A 20,487-nucleotide genomic window follows, 5' to 3' on the forward strand; every position below is an offset into this window, starting at 1 on the left:
TTTAGAATATCTGGGAATTTTCTCTTGTTCTCAGGTATTTGGACATAGCATTATTTTAGCTAGAAAGTTATTTCTTTTCTTTACTCAACTAATTCTTACTTATTCTTACTAACAGCTTAAATGCAACTGCATTCATCATTTTCCTGATATGGGACAGGCATGGGGGTGAGTGCTAAGGATATAAGAAGTAAAAACATACCTAATTCTTCCTTTCACAGAGTTTATGGGTAAAGGGGGAGGAACATAAAAATGAAGACATCAGTCAAATTTAAGTGCTAAGAAAAGAGCTTCAAAACTAAGGAAATTTTGTGGGTTTTGTTAGAGCTTATAAAATATGTTCTAATCTAGTAAATCAGGGGAAGTCTTCCTAAATAAAAATTTCTAAGCTATGAAGCTGAGTCAAAGCACAAACTTGGATGAATAGTTAGAAAAGGAAATATGAAATTTTCTGCTCATATTACTAATCCTTAGTTATGAGAATCAGTGCATCCATCATTATATCATGTCCTTAACACATATGGGAATTTCACAAACTTACATTATAACTCAGATCTCGCTTCTATTCCAAGACAATTGATTCATCCTCAAAGCATCTCATTTTTCACACCTTAGACATACCTCAAATTCAGTACCTCTGAAGCAAAAGTCAAGTTCTTTCTCCTTATACCTTCTGTAGTTCTTCTCTCTCCAGTGGTACCCTAGCAATTATTCAGCTCTGAACCTGGTAGTTTCTTCTCTTCCCTCGCATGACGCCAGTCTGTCTTATCAAAGTGATTTCACGAATCTCCACAACCAGCATAGTTTAGCTCTGTTAAGTTCTCCTATGCCTAGAGTACTTCATTTGCTCTCCCCTTCTAATTCATACTCACAGCCAACATGGTGATCTTTCCAGACATTGGAATACGTGATAACTCTGAACTCTCTTTTCAACATGAAAGTGGTTTCATGCCTCACTAGCTGAGAATGGTTTATAATTTTTAATGATAAAAAAACCCATCAAAATACAATTAATATTTTGTGGCATGAGAAATTATATGAAATTCCAATTTTAATGGTCATAAATACAGTTTTCCTTGTGTGCATTAAAACTAACTTGCTCTGTATCATCTATGAAAGCTTTTGCACTAGCATGGCAAAGCTGAGTGTCCATAACTCTGTGGCTTATGAGGTTGAGAATAGTTAGGCTCTGGTTTGATACAGACAAGATTTGCCTGCCTGCAGCATAAACTGAACGCAAAAGAGGTTTGGTGGTTTTATTTTGTTTTAATTTTTTAAGTGATGAGCTAAGTGGTAAGGACCACGTATGGTGCTGATTGTTTGGAAATGGTGTGCAAGTGGCCCAAGGACCAGAGAATACAGCAAAGACCATAACAGATAAAAAGCCTTTCATAATTTTTGTGAGATCACAGAATTGTATAGTTTTGTATAATTTTGGTCTTTGTGCTTGACTTGCCCCCTCTTTTTTACTTTTTTTTTTCTACTTATCTCTTTTAAGATAATGACCTCCAGTTTCTTCCACATTGTTGCAAATGATAGCATTTTAACACTTTTATAGTTCAGTCATATTCCATTGTTTATGTACACCACACTTTATCCATTCATTACTGATGGATGCTTGGGGTTGTGTCCATTCCTTGACTGCCATGAAAGGTGCTTCAATAAACAGAGGCGTGCAGATGTCTGTTTGATGGATGGATTTCATTTCCCTTGTAAATATACCAGGAATGGAATTGCTGAATCATAGGGTAATTCTATGTTTAGTTTTCTGAGGAAACTCCAAGCTGTTCTCCACAAAGGCTGTATTATTTACATTCCCACCAACAGTGTGCTAAAGCTCCTTTCTTTTCTTGTTACCATGGGTTTTCATACATTGTGTTTCAATTTTCAATCATTATAAAAATTCTTTTTCATTTCCTCCTTTGTTTCCTTCATAATCTTCTCGTTGTTCAGCAATGAATTGCTTAATTTCTATGTACTTGTATATTTCCAAAGTTTTCTTATTGCTGATTTCTAATATTATTGTGTATGTTCAGAAAAGGATTATATTAGGCTATTGCTTTTCTGTTTAGATTATACACCCATTGTTCATCTGGCATGTTAAAGTGTGGTTAGTTAATATTTTGATATATTTGGATGCCCCCAAATTGTGTGCATACATACTTAAAAGTGTTAATTTCTCTTACTGGATTGAACACCTTAAAATTATATAACCTTCCTCGTCTTTTTTTCCCTTTTTGATTTTAAATCAATTTTCTTGTAGAGGTAGGGTTACGGTCTTCTTTCACCTTTCACTTGCATTCTGCGTTTGCCTTTAGAGATTATAAGAGTTCCTTGTAGGAAGCATATAGCTGAGTCTTGTTTCCTAATCTCTTTGAACACTTCAGCTTATAATTGGAGAGTTTAGTGTGTTGACACTTAAGCTAATTATTGATGGATAATGTCTTATTGCTGCCATTTGATACTCCTTTTGTGTTCTTACTGCACTTTCTCTCCCTCACAATCATTCTTTCTAGTTAAGTGATTTTCTCTAGTAGAGTGCTTTGATTTCTTGCGTGTGATTTTTAGTAAATCTGTAAGTTCTTGCTTTGTAGTTACAGCGAGACTTATAAAAATTTCTTTGGGCTGTGAAAAGATGTCATGAGATGATAATAACTAAACATTGATTGTAAAGACAGGGAAAGACAGAAAAAAATCCTATTAAAGAATTCTGTAGTTGTAATGAAAGAACTCTATAGTTGTATTTCATCCCTCCCAACATTTGCATTTTGATGTTACATGTGACTTCTTTCAATATCACCTGTCTCTTACCATTCTCCCATCCAAGTACTAACAGGCCCAACCCTGCTTAGCTTCCGAGATCAGACGAGATCGGGCGTGTTCAGGGTGGTATGGCCCGTAGACTGTCTCTTACCATTCTAATATAATCATTGCAATTTTCATAGTCTTCATGGTAAACATATGAATGGTTTACAAACCATATATGCAAAATTGCAGCATTCTGAATGTATTTGGACAGTTTCTCTTGCTGCAGGGACATGTGAGCCAACCTGTAACATCTCTGAAACATGCGCATGTATTATATTAAATGAGAGCAGCAGGGAAATGGATAGGGAATAGAGTTTAAGATCTTCAGTTTTTAGGTACAGTTGTCAAGCAAGACCTCATTGAGAAGAAATATCTGGGTCAAAATTGCAAAGGAGGCTTGGGATATTGGAAGCAAGAAACACGAGGAGCAAGGCAAGGAGCAAGCCAGGGCAAGGCACCGAAACAAAAGATCCTGAGGTAGAGTGTGCTTAACGTGCTCAAGGATACCAGGGTGTGGAGGGAGCAAGGGAGAGAAGAGCAGAAAATAAGGTTGGAGAAGTGCTGAGCAGTTGCCATTGTGTGGTTAAAGTAGGTGAGAGGGAATGTGCACAAATCCGAGCAAGGAACATGGTGATTGTTCGGAAAGACTGAGTTGGAAATGTCTGTTACCCGCAAGCGTACATATGCAGTTGGCAGTTAGATGTGGAATTGTGGAAATCAGGGGTGTATTCCAGACTAGAGATGTAAATGCAGGAATCATGTGCAGATAGGGGGGAGGCAATTACGGCTCTGGTTGTAGCTATTTAGTATCATAAGAAGATTATGAAAGTACATTTCAGACATCTGATAGGTAGGACTCAGCCCTGGCAGCCGAGATGATAGCAAGAACTACAAATGAAAGGTTCTTTCTGCCAACAGAGAATAGAATACCAGGAACAGGTATAAAAATCTAATTAGCATTTAGAATTTGAATTGCTCCCAGTTTGCCTAATTGAGGAAACCGTTTTTACAGTGAGTCAGATTATAATTTTATAAATTGATTTGCAAAATCAATTACAGTTGTATGGCATTACATTTGGAATATGTTGCACATGATCTCCATGGAAATTAACAAACCACTTGATGGGTGCAGCACTTATTTTTGCATTAGTTAAGATAAATTTGAGCACATAACTTATGGACAAGCAATGTGCTGCCTCAGAATCTCAGAATCTGTGACAATTTCTTTGCTACTGATTCTCACAAATGTTTCAGCTTTGCCTTAAATTTTCTTGACTGACATGTTCCCTTTTTTTGATTAAAATAAAACCTTTCTATTTGGACCCATTTGGCAAATGCAGCTGAGCCTAATGGCTGCCTCTTTGCCCCAAAGCAGTGTTTCTTGACCTTTCCTTCCCCCAATCAAGTAGCCTTTCTAGACCTTTTGTTCCCTGTGTCCATCCCCATGACAAATTTTTGTTGAAGCAAAATGCACATAACTTAATATTTGTCATTTTAGCTATTTGTAAGTGTATAATTTGGTACCATGGTATAATGCCATGAAATATTTAGTGCCATGGTACAGTAGGTTAATTTGCCACTTGCAAGACTAGAACCTCATATCAGAACACTGATTTGACTTTCAGCTGCTGCTGCTTCTGATTCAACTGTCCACTAATGTGCCTGGGAAGGCATGAGGAGATGACCCAAGTATATGGGTTCCTGCCACCCATGTGAGAGACGAGGACGGAATTATTGGTCATGAGTTGGGCCTGGCCCAGCACTGGATATTGTGACCATTTGCAGAATGGATCAGAATGAAAGATGCTCTCTCTCTCTCTCTCTCTCTCTCTCACTCTCTCTCTCTCTCTCTCTCCCTCTGCCTCTCTCTCTCTCTCCCTCAGCCTCTTCCTCTCTCTCTCTCTCCCTCAGCCTCTCCCTCTCTCTCTCAACCCCCCCTCCCCCCTCCTATACTTCCATTTATCTGTGTCACTCTGTCTTTCAAATAAGTTAAAAAATTTTAAATGTATACATTAACATTTATGAGGTTAACATAAATGCTGCCCCCATTAAACTTCTTACCCCTTACGCTCCCAGTCTCTGGTAAGCTTCTTGTACTTTATCTTCATAAACATGCCTAGTCCCAGTGTCTCAACTAAGTGGCCTCATGCAAGATTTGTCCTGTGTCTGTCTTGTTTCGGATAATGTTTCTTCATCCATGTGTTGAAACTTCATTCTTTTCTTTAATTAATTAATTTTATTATTCTATGATACAGTTCTATAAGCTCAGGGATTTTCTTTCCCCTCTCCCCAGATCCCTGCACTCCTCCTGCACAGATTTCTCCAGTGTCATTACCACAGGATAGTCCTTCACCATCATTCATGACTAATACTATTTACATGTATATTCAACACTTCTTGTTCATTCATATGTTTGTGGATTCTTGAGTTGTTTTAATATTTTGTATATCACATATGCTGGCATAAAAAATATATACTTGAGTCGCTGCTTTCAGCTCTTTTGTATATAAACTTTAGATTAAAATTACTGAACCATGAACTTTTTGTTACTATTTTCAATTTTTTTAAATTTTTTTTTACTCAAGGAAAGGAAGAGAAGAGAGAGAGACACACACAATGAGACTGATGTTCTATCTGCTAGCTCACTCTTCAAATGCCCACAAAACCTTGAACTATGCCAGTCTGGATCTAGGATCTCCCACATGGTCCCTGAGCTATCATCTGTTGTCTTCCAGGGGCCACATTAGCAGGAGGGTACACATTGCACACAGAACTGGGACTCAAACCCAAGCAGTGTGATATTTGTGTTGCAGGTCTCCAAGCAAACAACCATCTGTAGGCTATGGACTTTAAATTCCACAAATATGCTATATACTGAAAATAGATTGTGTATTTGTTTATGGACTCTGTGTGTACATTAACATTCCAAGTGTAATATGTGTTTCACCATGTCTCTTATAACAAACCTTCATGTCTTTGGTGTTTGAGGGCTGACATCACCCCCATGGCTCATGCAAGCTCAAGATAAAGATCCCCTGCCTCAAATCGAATCAACATGTAGGTATATAGAAAGATAGATAAATAGATAGATAGATTAATAGATAATAGATAGATTAATAGATAGATAAATATAGTGCCATGCTTAAAGACTAAAGGCACGCACTGTGGAGAACTGTATGAAGATTTACTTTCCTTTTAAAAAATTGATTAATTTATTTTAGATACAGTTCCATAGGCTCCAGGACTTCCCCTTCCCACCTCGTCTCCAATAATTTCCCCTGTTTTATTGCAATAATATAGCACTTCAGAAAACACTCATAGGTCCGTTGGTCTGCTATTTAAGTATATCCTGACATTGTAGGTATGGACCATGGCAGAAAGTCCAGGATGTCCTTGTCAAGATATATTTAATAGTTTCGTTGTGTGTCCATTTTAATTTGGAAGTAGAGATACATACCGCACTGTATTTTCAGATCTCCATATGACAGTCTCTATTTTACAGATCCTCAAGATGACTATATGTACAAGTATGTTTACCTATACATCTGATGATCTTGTGTTTTACATGAAGGTTGCCTTATATCAGAGAGAACATGATATTTGTCCTTTGGTGATTGACCTAATTCACTGAGCTGTGTGGAGATTTATTTTAAAACTAGAAATAGACCTGCAATATGATTCAGCAATTCAGCTACTATGTGTAAACCAAAAGATATGAACGCTTTGGTGCAGGTACCTGTACCGCTATGTTTACAGCAGTCCTGTTTATGACAGCTAAGATAAGGAATCTGCCAAGATGTCCATATCAGGCAAGTGCATAAAGAAAATGTGATATGTGTACATATAGATACAGTATATATATTAGAAACGTTATTCAGCTACAAAAATGGAATTCTATTATGTGCATCAAAATGTTTGCAAGAGGAAAAGATCATGTTGCATGAAATAAACTAGAAACAGAAAATAAATCCACATTTCTCCCTTATATGTGGAAACCAACATTTTTAAAAATCAAGGAATGAAAAAGGAAAAAAATGCTTGGGTGTATTAATGTTGCTACAAAAACAATGTTTTGTGGGGGGAAAAAAAGGCTAAAGGCATAGAATATAAGGAGAATGACCCAAAAATGCATAAGTATAAAAGACATCATTATTCCCAATGAAATAAAGTGTTGGTGTTTTGTTTTATTTCATCTTTAAAATGAATAACCTTTGATACATTAACTCAATATTTTAGAGAACAGCTGTTAATGGCCATGTGAGGAGCAAGACTGAGAAGTAAACTTGCTAGGTAAACTTTTGAAAGCAGTGATCATTACTTATGTTGGTGCTCCTGTTGAACCAAAAATAAAGTGCTTAAAAACAAGTAAGAGTTTAAACTGGGGTGGGAAATACAAGTCCATGCAGAAGCTATGGCTTGGGGCTTGTCCTGCAGAATTATATCATGTTACCTGACATGATGATGGATCAGGAGAAGGGTCATATTAAGCAAGCCATTACATTAACTAGCACTCAAAAACCATAACCGGGGGTAACTTCTGTGAGGGATGTGTGGGCCACATCCAGTGAAAATTCTAGCCCCACTGGTTATCTCAAGAGTTGGGGTGATGGACTAAGCTAGGTGTGACCAAGGAGCCTGCGATCAATTACAGGTAAAGGAACCCCCAATAGTCTGGACTAGTCAGGGCAGCAGCACCCGAATGTGCATCCTGATTAGGGTGTGGGGTGGGCCGGGCTGCAACGTTCACCAGCTCATACATGGCCAAATGAAAGGCCAGACTGCACCAGGCACTGGCCTAAACCCAATGACATGTATGAGAACTGGGTCTGGGAGTGGATTAAGTGGAAGAACTTGGGAAACTCCCTTGGCTAGTCATAGCTCCCGCTGGTGAACATGTGGTCCAGACCTGGGGGTCAGACAAGCTGGGAAAAGTAGCTCCAATAGCTGGCTAATGTGTCAACTGGTAATGGAACAGAGTAGATCAGGCAGGACTGAGCAAACCTTAGCCCACAAGCAAAACTAGAAACCAGGAGGGAGCACAGGTCATGCTGAGCTAGGCTCTTGTACCTACTGGTCCACATGAGCCAGGGACGCTAAGCCACAGTGTCTAAGGCAGAGGTCAAGACAGGTGAGGAGCTGTGCCAAGCTGAGTCAGAGCAACCACTGGCATGTGAGTGATCTATGGCTGGGAACAGGCCTGGTTGGGGAGCTAAGGGGACAACCCTAGCTGGGTTGAGGTTCCTGCCAAGGTGCGTGTGACCTGGAAGGGGGGCTGCATTCTGATCTAGAAACAGTTTTAGTCTCCCTTGGCACAAGTGTGGACTGGGATTGGAGGCACCGAACCGGGCCAGACCCCAACACCTTCTGGTGTCCTGGAGGACAAGGACAGATGTGCGATGGACTAGGAAAGGTCTCAAACCCCTACTGAGCCATGTGTGAGCCATATGTGGGTATGGACAAACCATGACTGGGCTGAAACATCCAACAGCAAGAACCAGATTGGGTTGAAGGCCAGTCAGGAAAAGCCACAGTTCCTGCTATGACAGGAGGTGGACTGAGTAGTGGCTCATGGACCCACTGGTAAGCGTGAAACCTGGCATTGGGAGAGGTTCTGATGGAGGAGCCTGGGCAACTCCTCTGGCAGTACACAGACCCAGCAGGTAAGCGCAAGAAACATGATACAAAATAGCCCAGAACAGGCCCTGGAAAGTTACCCACTGGCATACAATTGGCAGACGTGGGGGCAAGACCAGGCTGAATCTGTCCACGTCATCCACTGGCAAATCCAAGCATCAGTGTGGGTCGAGCCACGTTCGGTCGCAACAAAGACTAGTGCACAATACGGAATGCCCAGGTGAGGTTGCCTGTACCGGAAGGGACCGCAGCGCCCAACCAGCGTGAGAACAAGGAAGGAAGGGGGCAGAGCCAGCAGGGGAATAAGGGAGGGTTCCTTTGCTGGACAGCTGCTCCCGCTGGAGAGCATAGGCTGGGATGGGGGCAGACCAGACTAGCCAGGACAACACCTGTGCGCCTCATGTGGACTAGATCATGGAAAAGCCGGGCTGGGCTGATTATTCCTACTGGTGCAAACAAAATTAGAGTGGGTGAGGGTTGTTTGGGCTTAGACGCAGCATCTGCTGGAAGAAGCTGGCACTGGGGGCTAGTTCTGTCAAGTCAAACCACAGAACTATCTGGAGAGTGCATAATCTGGGAGTGGGAGAGGCCTGGGAGGGAAATAGTGGGCTCATTCCTCTTGGGTTACCACTTCCACGGGAGGACATAAAACTAAGACAGCGGCTGGGGTGGAATGGGATGTGGGACAGACTGGATTACTGCTACACATACTGGCAAACCAGGGTAGGGGGCGGGCCTGGTGGGGGTTATTGCAGGTCGCTCCAACTAGGCTGAAGCTCCCACTGGTTTATGTGAAGGCCAAGTATGTGCTGAGCAGAACCAGGCTGGACTGCAACACCCATTGGTTCCAGTGGAAGTCGGGAGTGAAAACAGAACCAACCCAGCAATTACAGCCACCAGATGATCAGGGCAATGGACTGTGCCGGGCCCTGTACTTGCTGGCACATACAAGAATCTGGTTTGAGAACACCTCAGACAAAGTTTCTTTGGAGATCTTCCTAATCTAAATGCTGGACTCAGAACCCCAACCAAGAAAAGAGAGAAGACAGAACAGGTCAACCAACCATCTCAGCTACGATGGACTATGTCAATCAATGGATTTTTCAAAGACATAGTGCTTGGAGTGGCAAGATTGGCAGCGATTCATAACTGTTGAAATATCAAAACCACTTGAGCAAAACCTCAGAGCATGCTCTACATCCGGGACCTGGGGAGGGTGGGAAATTGGGTGGGCCTTCTCCCTTAATACCCTCCTTTAAACATGAAGGAAATAATATGGAAAAAATACTAGTCTTATCCACTTTCCTGTAGCCCTTGAACCTTTTTACCCTAATTAACTATGTAAAAATTGTCAAAATAAAAAAATAAATAAGGAGAAAAAAAAATAAACTGGGGTGGGGCAGAGGACATGGCATAAATATGAGACCCAAAGATCAGAGAAGGTGATCCTTGTTATGGGACCATTTGTACCTGCATGTGGAGTTCATATTGGTATCTAGCTGAAAGACCATTCAGGAAGACATCTTTACTTCAACTTATGTAGGTTTTAATATTATTTGGTTGTCCAATGCTATATTGCTTCATTAAGTACAGAAGAGATTTAAAAAGTTGTATAACTGTATTTTTAGAAATAGCTGACTATGGGCCCGGCGCGGTGGTGCAAGTGGTTAAGTCCTCGCCTAGCACGCCCGGGATCCCATATGGGCGCCGGTTCTAATCCCGGCAGCCCCGCTTCCCTTCCAGCTCCCTGCCTGTGGCCTGGGAAAGCAGTCGAGGACGGCCCAAAGCTTTGGGACCCTGCACCCGCGTGGGAGACCCGGAAGAGGCTCCTGGCTTCGGACCGGCATAGTATCGGCCCGTTGCGCTCACTTGGGGAGTGAATCATCGGACGGAAGATCTTCCTCTCTGTCTCTCCTCTCTGTATATCCGCCTTTCCAATGAAAAAAATAATAAAAATAAATCTTTAAAAAAAAAAAAAGAAATAGCTGACTAGATCCTTTCACCAGTCATCAAAGACAAGAAAAGACTAAAGAACTAGCAGGATGAAGAAGATGAACTACTCAGTACAATGGAGGATCCTGGAATAGATCCTGGAACAAATAAAGAACTTTAATGGAAACACCAGGAAATTTCACATGAAATGTGTAATTTAATTCATATACATACTAATGTCAATAGCTTAGTTTTCTTCATTGTTTTAGAATTACACAGGTGTTAACAAGGCAGAAACTGAAAGTGGACTCTTTCAGTAAGGAAACTCTCTATACCATGCCCACGCCTCTTCTGTGAGCCTAAAATCAATGCAGAACAAAACAGAAAAGAATCCACAGTGAAGTATCTGGTGGCTCCCAAGGGTACTCCCAAGCAGCACTGTGATTAGCAGCTACTGAGGAACGTAGGAGCGAGTGCAGCTTTTTCAGAAGCACTGGCATCGCTCTGAGAGTAACTCCTATCCTTGTCTCCCCTCCTACCCCTCTGCAGGGTGTGCTGGGTGCACCATGTCACCGGCATGTGGGTGTACCCTTTCCTGGAACACATTGGCCAGGGAGCTAGAATCATCTTCTTTGGATTTACAACCATCTTAATGAACTTTCTGTACCTGCTGGGAGAAGTTCTGAACAACTACATTTGGGATACGCAGAGAAGTAAGTATTACTGGGGGAAGGGAACATAAAACAGGAGACATACTGCCTGTGAGAGCATGCACAAAGATTGAGGGAAAATTCCACTGTAGCCTTCTTTCCTATCTTTCACACGGGCTCTCTTCAGAAGAGGTTCATCTTTACAACTCCAGCACTAATTTAACAACCTCTGGCAGTTTCACCTCAAAGGTTGACTGCCCACTTAGTTTTATTGGGTAATGAAACATCCCAAAGAGAAAAGGAATGTGTCTATAGAATTTTATAGGGAAAACAGCATTAACAGGAAAAATATGGGGGACTTTTGTCCTGATTAACAAAATGCTTAGTTAAAGGGACAAGGAATTAAATTGAGAAGTTATTAAATGCAACCGAGCAACTTCATTAAGTGTCACCCAGATCACCACATTCTGTGTCATCTATTGTGTGGCTGGAATCACTTCAGAGGGGTGTTGCCCACATTCCACTGAAGCTCTCATCAAGAGAGAGTGGTCGTGGCCACTATTTCTCTGGTGGCTGTCCTGTGGAAAGTTGGCAGTGGTAAAGGATTGCTGCTGAGAAGGCTGTTTTAACCAATGCCTCCATTTCTCTCATTTCATGTATGGCAGAGCCTCCAACTTGTCAAGGCACCTAATCTATATCCAAGCTGTGCACGACCTGTCCAGAGCGTATGTAAGATCATGTAACAGTCGGAAGGTGGACAAAATGACAAACAAACAATGTAGAGATTTGGGCCCGCTCCAAAAACACATTCAAAGACCAGCTGGTCTGCGGATTTTTCAAGAGCTCTGGACATCTTTGACCAAGTCCTGTCATTCTAAATATCCCTAGTTGATGGACTCCATTCCACCAACCTTGTATCAGACCTCATGCCAAGAGCTCATTTCCATTTCCATCAAACAAAACACTTGCACTCCATGGTTGCTCAACCAGAGGTGTGTGTGTGTGTGTGTGTGTGTGTAAGGGTGTATGCATCAAGGGATTAGCTGCCATTCAACAGGCCAGAGGACGCTTTCTCTTCTCAACAGCTTTTCATTTTAATAACTGGTCTGTTAGAAAATGTGTCCAAACTTTTTATTCAGCTCAAAACACAGCTTGGAGGACCAGAAATTAATCTTTTAACAATGCTCTCCACTCGGTGATATAAATAGCAATCTTTCTCCATGAGTAATTTTATAGATGTATTTGCTAAACTTACAAAACATTTTGAGAGCAAAATACAAACTTTTCTCAGTTTGCCGGAAGAGGAGCTGCATTTAAATTCCAAATAATATATTCAGTACTTGTTATCAGGAAGTACTCATGACTGCCCATTTTCCCTGGATTTATTTAATACTGACAAGCAGTGGGTCATGTTCCACTACTGCTATGAGAAGTTGAGCTATAGACGGGAAGGACAAAGATCCAGTCTAGATTAAACAAATCCTGCTTTGTATCATCCATATTGAGAAGTTAAAAATGAACAATGAAAACAGAGTTTTGCAAGTGATCTGTGTAATGTCATTTATACCTTTTCTGAAGAAGCACCACTTAGGACTGACCAACCTTTTATAACTCACTTTGGAAATGCAGATTAATTCTGTCCATGTTTACTTAGTGACTCCAGAGAAACTGTTGTTTTATGCCCAGTGGGCATCTACCTCATTTATGCAAAGGGTCAAGCCTGGCGCCATAGCCTAATGGCCAAAGTTCTCACCTTGCATGAGCCAGGATCCTGTATGGGCACCAGTTTGTATCCTGGCAGCCCCACATCCCATCCATCTCCTGACTTGTGACCTGGGAAAGTAGTAGAGGACAACGCAAAGCCTTGGGACTCTGCACCAATGTGGAAGGCCCAGAGTAGGCTCCTGGCTCCTGGCTTCGGATCAGCTCAGCTCCAGCCGTTGTGGTCACTTAGGGAGTAAATCAATGGACGGAAGATCTTTCTCTTCTGTCTCTCGTCCTCTGTGTGTATCTGACTTTCCAATAAAAATAAAATAAATCTTTAAAAACAAACAAAAACGATCACAAGCAAATGGCCTTTCCCCAGTTTCATCCATCAAAAACTTTTGTTAGACCTGCAAAGCACTATTTTTGTTTTCAAACAAATGTCTCAAAATGGGGAGATTATACCTTACAGCTAGACTTTTAGCTTCTTATCAAATATTTGAAGATCCCAAAAACCAAGTCCAGTAATCTGCTAGAACAAGGCTTGAACATCTGTTGCCCTCTTTAAAAGGTTTTCTGATTTCCCCCTCATTCTCACGTGGCCACTATGATCATATTAGTTGTCTTGTTCTGTTGTATTTGGGTATGAAACTGTTGATTGAGTGCATTGTATGTGTTTGTGTGAGAATGAATTGAGTACATGGAAAATGATGTTATAATCAATTACTATATGCCAACTACTACAAATTTCCCTAGGAAGAATGACTGCTTCATTTCAACCATCTTTCTTCTAGAATGGTTTTTTTAGTGCTCAGCTTTCCCTACTTACTTAATCTATGTCAGTGATAACTTCAAGAAAAAAAAAAACTATATTATTACAGAATCTTGCCCTTGCAAAGGAGACTAAAAATCATGTAAACTGGTCCTTTCCTTGCACTGAAGCCAGCTTAGGTCTGTGAATCTTAAGTGACCACTAAACAGGTGATGGCAGAACCAATTCCTTCCACCCGCCACTGTTGTTTCTCTTGGGCCATCAGAATGCCCTGTTTGGGAAACCCAGGCACAAAATAGCTCAGAGATGTCACTGAAAACCATAGACCTAGGACCAACTGGATGTGAAGTATAAGCCTTAAAAAAAACACCTTAAGACAAGCTAAATTAATAACTACATGTTTCCTCTTTCTAAATGAAGAAGTAACTCAGGATGGCTTTGTGGAAGAAATCTCAGTTCATTGGTGCTGCCATAGCAAATTACTAAAAAGTAAGCAAATCAAAGATTGACAGAATTTGTTCCTTGTGATAACTATGAGGGAATGATCCTTTCCAGGCTTCTGTCCTTGATTTACAGTTATCTTTAGGTTCACCTGCTAGCTTCCATACATGAGACTGTCTCACAATTTTCTCTTCTTGTAGGGGCCCAGTTGATTAGGGCCCTCCAAGTAGCCTTGTTTTAAATTTCTAAAGCCCTGTGGTCAAAACAAGTGCCCTTTCTGAGGTACTGAAGATTAAGACTTCAACATACAGATTGGGGAACATGACTCAATCCACAACATTTCACCCTCTCTTAACATTCATGCCCTTTACACATGCCAAAATATGTATACCTCATCCCAGTGACCCCAAAATTCTTTTGAACGTCAACTGTAAATGCAGAAATATCTCATTTGAAATACATCAAATATTAGTGACACTTTGGATAGGATTGCTCCTGAAGTAAATAGGTTTTTATCAGCCTGTGAAGTCTGCTAGTCATAGAGTGATGGGGCAGGCGTGAGGATATACGCCCTCATTGCAGAAGGCAAGGTAGAAGGGTCATGCTTTCCAAGCAGTCCGAAAGCTGGAAGGGTAAAACCGTCATTAGATTTTAAAACTTGAGAGTAATCCTTGTCTGGACACTCTGTTCTCAGTGCTTAGCAGGCATGGGGCTGTAACCTGCTTTCCTGGTTATTGATAATGATAGTCCAACCCTCCAGAACAAGGGAGAAGCTAATCCATGAATCATCATTGGAGCCTTTTGCCCTTGACATCGTTTTACCTCTGTCCCTGTCCCTCAGTCTAGGCTGATTGTGATCTACTGGTAAAAAATTCATACATACACACACACACACACACACACACATACACAAATGTGGTCAGCATTATGGTCCAGTGGGTTAAACTGCTGTCCACAACATTGGCATTCCCATATGGTGCCAGTCTAAATCCTAGTTACTCCAGTTCCAGTCCAGCTCCCTGCTAATGCAGCTGGGGAAGCATTGGAAGGTGGTCCAAACACATGGACCCCATGTGGTGAGATTTGGATGGAGAGCGCAGCTCCTGATTTCCACTCAGCCCAATCCCAGCCATTACAACCATTGGAGTAGAGAACCAATAGATGAAAGCTATCTCTTTTGTGTATCTCTCTTCCTCTCCCTGGACCTATGCCTTTGCAATTAATAAGTCTAAAGAAAAAAAAATATCAGAAATCACATTAGGCTTTCATGCAGGTTATGTAGGTTCAAGTTGAACAGGGAATTCTTGGCAGATCCTCACTGGATAATCCCCTCTCTATGTTTACCTTCTTCACAGATTATCAGATCTATGATCCACATATCTAATTTCTTTAGCAACTGGTTCTCCAGTCACATTTTGGAGCTGTCTCACATTGAAGTAGTGAGTGATGGTTACGACTTCAACATATGGACTTGGGGGCAGGGAACACCAATGAACCAATAAGCTAGCATGTTTCAGTACAACAACTAAGGAAATAAGCCAGTTCTAATGAATCTGGCAAGGGTGAATCATCCTATTCAAGTCCAGAAATGAAAGTGTCCAAAGGAGACAGATCAAGGAGAAAAGTGAGAGAAGGTCAGTGTCAGGCTGAGGTGAACAGAGAGCTCACCACCTTCTCCTCCAACCATATACCCAGACCAGCAGGCACGCCAGTGTCAGGGAACTGTTCCCACTGTGCCCCTCTCCCAGACAGAGGAAAGCAAGGTGACTGAATCCTTCGGCGTCATCAGCGTTGTCCCTCCTGTTCCCACAAGTGAACCCTGCCTCAGTTTTCTGGCAGGTTCCTTTGGGTGTTTTATGTAGAAATGATGGCTCTACTTTGTCCAAACATTATTTACAAGTATCTGATATTTCCCTCTGCCTCACAGCTGCCAAATTCCAGTAGGTGGGGATCCATTTTCTCTCGTTAGGTCAATGAAAAGCCCTGTTCTCCTCCCTTCCTCTTTTGAAGATTCCAACATCGCTGCCAATACAGCCCATCTGTGACTGAATGTGTTAGAAGAAACGGACTTTAAAAAAAAAAAAAAGAAGCAGCAATAAACTGCTGTTAGCCTCTGAGAGCTTCTCCACAGGACTTGGGACCCAGGTCATGCATGCTATTTGCGTGATCTGAGTGTGCCTCCTGGCTCTGCCCTGGTCAGCCCACAACTAAGGCAGTTCATACCTTTTCCTTTCCAATGCCCTTACTCATTGACTGGAACTTTTCCTTAATATGATTTTCTAAGTCTTTTGGAAAAAGTGTTAGCAGTCTCTGCCAGTTCCTTAGTCATGGAAGCCAGACCTAAAAGACCTTCTGAGAATAGACACCTGCTGAGAGCCATTATCCACAATTACAGCACGCCCCTCTTAACTCCTCCATGCATGTACTGGGAGCCTAGTCGGGAACCCTTCTTACCATTATGACCCTCTGGCAATTGTCATTTTTTATACTGTGTGGTCTCCCTGTTTGTTCTGCTGCTTTCCCATGAGTCCAGCCTTTAAAGGTCTTCTCTGTGTATTCATATGTTGATTGATTCAACAAAGATGAGTTCCACTCCTATCATGAGACAGACACTGTGTTAGGGATGTAATCAGGGACAGAACAATTAAAGCCTCTGCCCTCAGAGAGCTTGCGATTTACGACAGTACACCAGCACAACCTGCACTGTGCTTTTGTTTGGTTCTATCGTTGCTATTGAAGTAAGCAAACAAAAAGTCTAAGAATTCAGTAAGATTAGAAAAATGCTTAGCCGCAAGCAAAAGAAAAAAAGAAGCAGGAGGCACTTGCCAGATTTAACTGTAATTCACAAGAATGACATGAACATTTTTATCTCCAGGAAAATGAGACAGCTCTGCCTATTCATTACCGACAACAGGCAAAGATCTTGCCGGTTCAGTACACGCCACTCCTTCAGGGAGAAAAGCATAGTTCTACCAGGTTTGGGTTGAATAGAGGGAGACGTTGGGTTGAAGCATACATGGGTACGAGAATAACCAGCTCTTGTGGCTTGTAAGCTCTCTATGAGTTTTAAAAAGGAAAAGGAAAATCCGGAGTGGAAAGGGGCAGAACTAACGTTAAAAAAAAAAAGTCTGTTTAAAATTTACCAGCTGCACATCTCCTGCTGCTGGAAATTGGTTACACATCAATGTGGCTGGGGTGTCCATGCACCCTCCATGTAGAGGAAACTTCAGTTGGCAGCCAGTCCTCACTGCTTGAAGCCACTGGAGCAGGGCAGTGTCCCTGAGATCTTGTGTCCAGTTTTAGGAGATGATGTGGAGAGAGATCACCGAGGATGTTTCTGGAGAGAGGAAGTGGGGACGACAGATGGATGGGAAGAAATGTGAAGAGATGAGGGCTGCTGTGAGCATCTTTGCTTACGTTAATCTGCCTGTTGCTCTAGGTATGGAAGGAGAGAAAGAGAAGCCCAAGTTGGAATGAGAGCCAAATCTAAATGGAAGACCTGAATAAGCTGCCGTGGAAGACTCCTTCCTCCCTCACCCTGGGCCTGGGAATGCTCGATACAGAGCTTTGGGGTTGAGGAGGGGATACCTTTTATATATAAATATGTATAAAAATAGAATACAGTTGTTTCCAGAATAACTTAGATTCACTGTGTTTTAAGGAATTCTTTCCAAATTTATTATTGAAATGACATTTTTTTTCTCCAGTTTTCAAACTATAATTGTGTTTTCATTTTGGAATTATAATTCCATACAGTCAAGAAAGAATAAATTTTGATTGTGTTTCTTATTGAGAAATACATTAAAAGCAGAGGGGGCAGCTGTAGCGCTAGATGTGTGTATGTATATGGAGTCCTAAAGGTGGCTGGAATAATGAGGTCGGCCCAGGGGGTTCAGAGAAAGAATGCATACTTCATACTGCAATAATGTCACAATTGCCTCAAATGAATATTGTTAGTGGTAACGATGTTTGGATCTGTTGACTTAATCTTGTGAAATTCTTCCTAGATGTAAACTTGAATAAAGACCCAACAGCCCCATTCCTGGTGTTCAAGTGGGGCCTCCCAAAGTCCTGACTGTGTCTGCTTTCTTATTTTGCTGTTTTATTCTATGTCCTGTTGAAAGTGGCTTCCTGGATCAGGTGCTCTCTTATGGTTTCTTTGTTTTTAAAAAGGAATTTTTCTATCATTTCAGAAAATATCTTTGTTTAAAAAGCTAATTTGCAAAGTCTAGGTATATTTAGAGTAAAAAAAAGGAATTGTTATGTAAATTATAAAACATTACATAAAAGAAATATAGATGCTCATTGTCCATGATAAGAGAGGTCAATTAGTGATATAAAATCATTCACTTGAAAAATAAATTCCATTTTAACTGGTAAAATTAAGAAATACTAGAAATCTCTCTCCCCTCCTTTGACTGTCTACTCTCCTACAGACACACACACACACTCTCTTTATGTTAGTTTTCCTAACTATAGCCAGTTCCTCAGTGAGACTTGGTGTTCCCATTGCCACTGCCAAGATCCCTGTATTTACCTAAAATTCAGAAAGAGGATTCTGGAGTGTCCCTCATCATTTGTTTACAGATGATTCAGAATAGGTACCCTTTTGTGTGAACAAATGTGCCCATCCTTACACTACACACACTCAATTTTAACAAGCTAAATCACCAAAATTTCAACCAGGGAGACAAAAATTCAGATGATGATTGTGTAAAAATGCCCTATGACGTATCGTGACAGAATTCCAGCCAAAGATATCTGTTAGGTTGAAAATACATATTTTTAAAAATATTTTCCAACTGAATCAAAAAGGAAAGTGCAACAGAATGCTGTGTGGGCAAAAAACACAAAATGAAGAGTCTTGAAGATTGAGAATAAGACACACAAAAATAAACCTAAACTTGCCAACAGAAGGAAAGAAGGGTTGTGATTTTGATCTACTACAAGTCCCTCATGGTAGGTTGGCCCTGGATGCCTACGTCGAACGCACCATTGGGAGAAATGTGGACTGCATTCTAACAGAATCTTCATTTTTGTTCCCTAACTCATGAAATTTGGGGAAATTAAAGGAAAAGATCCTGAAGAAAACCACCCAGAAGTGACAAGCAAAGCAAGGCTGCAGTTTTAGAATAACGCCCCAATTAGTGCCACTGTCAACACCTGACAAGTCCAGATGGCTAGCTGAACCCACTACATCTGCCTTACCTTTTGACCTGTTATGGTTTTGTATCGGCCCCACATTCCTATGTTGGAGTCCCTTTCCCCAGGCCCTCAGAATCTGACTACTATTTGAAGACAAGACCTTTACCGACACGGATAGATTAATGGAATGTGGGGGCAGGACTGGGTGGGTTGTGTCTTGATCTAATCTGACTGCATCCTTACAAGACGATTGGGACACATGGAAACATGGAAGCAGGCACAGGTGAAACCACAGTAAAATAGAAGGCAGACAAACTTCTATCTGTTGCTTCACTCCCCTAAAGGCTTGAAACAGATGGGGTTGTACTACGCTGAAGGCAGGAGCAGGAAACTCCATCTACATGGATGGTAGGGGCCCATGCTTGAGTCACAGGGTTACCTCCTAGTGAGGTAGTTGGAAGTGGAAGCAGGGAGGAGATTCACACCCAGACGAACCAGTGGCATACACATGTCCACAGCAGGTTCTTAACTGCTACACCAGTGCCTGCCCCAAGTGAATTTAAACACATATGTATAACGTGTTTTATCACCTATTCCTACTCTCCAAAAATCCAAGAACTTAGTGGCTTAAAACAACATTCCTTCAGACCCTGCACCTACAATGGAGACCCATAGGAAGCTCCTGGCTCCCAGTAATTCATCAGTTCATCTCTAGCCTTTGCAGCCACTTGGGGAGTGAACCAGCAGTTAAAAGATCAAGCTCTCTTTCTCTCTTGTTCTCTCTACAAAATATGCCTTTTAAATAAAAATAAATACTTTTTTAATAAAATGAAAATAAAAGACATTTGAGTAAAAAAAATCGAATCTATACCTTGTACAATGTACATTGATAAATTTTGAATAGATCAAGATTTAGCAGAATCAAGACGGCAATACAGGGTAAGCACACGTTTAAATGGAACAAAAAAAAACATTTAATCAGGATGAAGCAGAGAGAACACGTTCCATGAAATAGGAGAGGACAGAACAACAGCAGAGGGGTACCTGGAGACTGACAGACACAGGAAAGCAGCAGACACAAAGGTGAGGTGTTGCGGTGATGCATACTCCAGTGGCATTCAGCTAATGGTGATCTGAACTCCACCAGCAGCCAGAACTTCACCAGCAACCAGGTGGGAAGGGACTTTCACTGGGAGCTTGGGAGGTGAACCCAGAAGGGGAACTGTCCATCCTACTGGTCTGTTTGATTTGACCAGAAGCAGAGACAGAGCAGCAAATCCCAGATGGGCAGTGCAAGAACAGGGTGGATTTCACACCCCAGTCAGCGTCCTAGAGCCAAATTGGGTGCCATTCTGCAAAAGGAGACAAAAGCAAGGGAAAGGACTGAGCATGCGCTGAGCTGGG

The 20,487-nt window shown here is 41.5% G+C and overlaps 1 protein-coding gene across 5 annotated transcripts in view; it reads left to right on the top strand.

Annotated features, from left to right (window-relative positions):
* AIG1 (androgen induced 1) overlaps positions 1–17,977 on the top strand; it is a 253,351-nt gene extending 235,374 nt beyond the window's left edge. For 3 of the 5 annotated variants that reach the window (XM_040965525.1, XM_040965529.1, XM_040965530.1), the window contains 2 exons: positions 10,921–11,084; positions 17,378–17,977. In XM_040965525.1, the coding sequence (XP_040821459.1) occupies positions 10,921–11,084; positions 17,378–17,415 (202 nt within the window). In that variant the 3' untranslated portion in view covers positions 17,416–17,977. Of the gene's footprint in view, positions 1–10,920; positions 11,085–11,686; positions 11,705–17,377 lie in introns of all 5 variants that reach the window. The other 2 variants (XM_040965526.1, XM_040965527.1) reach the window with 2 other exon arrangements.
* The last annotated feature ends 2,510 nt before the right edge of the window (positions 17,978–20,487 follow it).

This window comes from Ochotona curzoniae, unplaced genomic scaffold (assembly GCF_017591425.1).
Source record: "Ochotona curzoniae isolate NIBS_2020 unplaced genomic scaffold, NIBS_Ocur_1.0 scaffold_3890, whole genome shotgun sequence".
NCBI classification, from domain to species: domain Eukaryota; kingdom Metazoa; phylum Chordata; class Mammalia; order Lagomorpha; family Ochotonidae; genus Ochotona; species Ochotona curzoniae.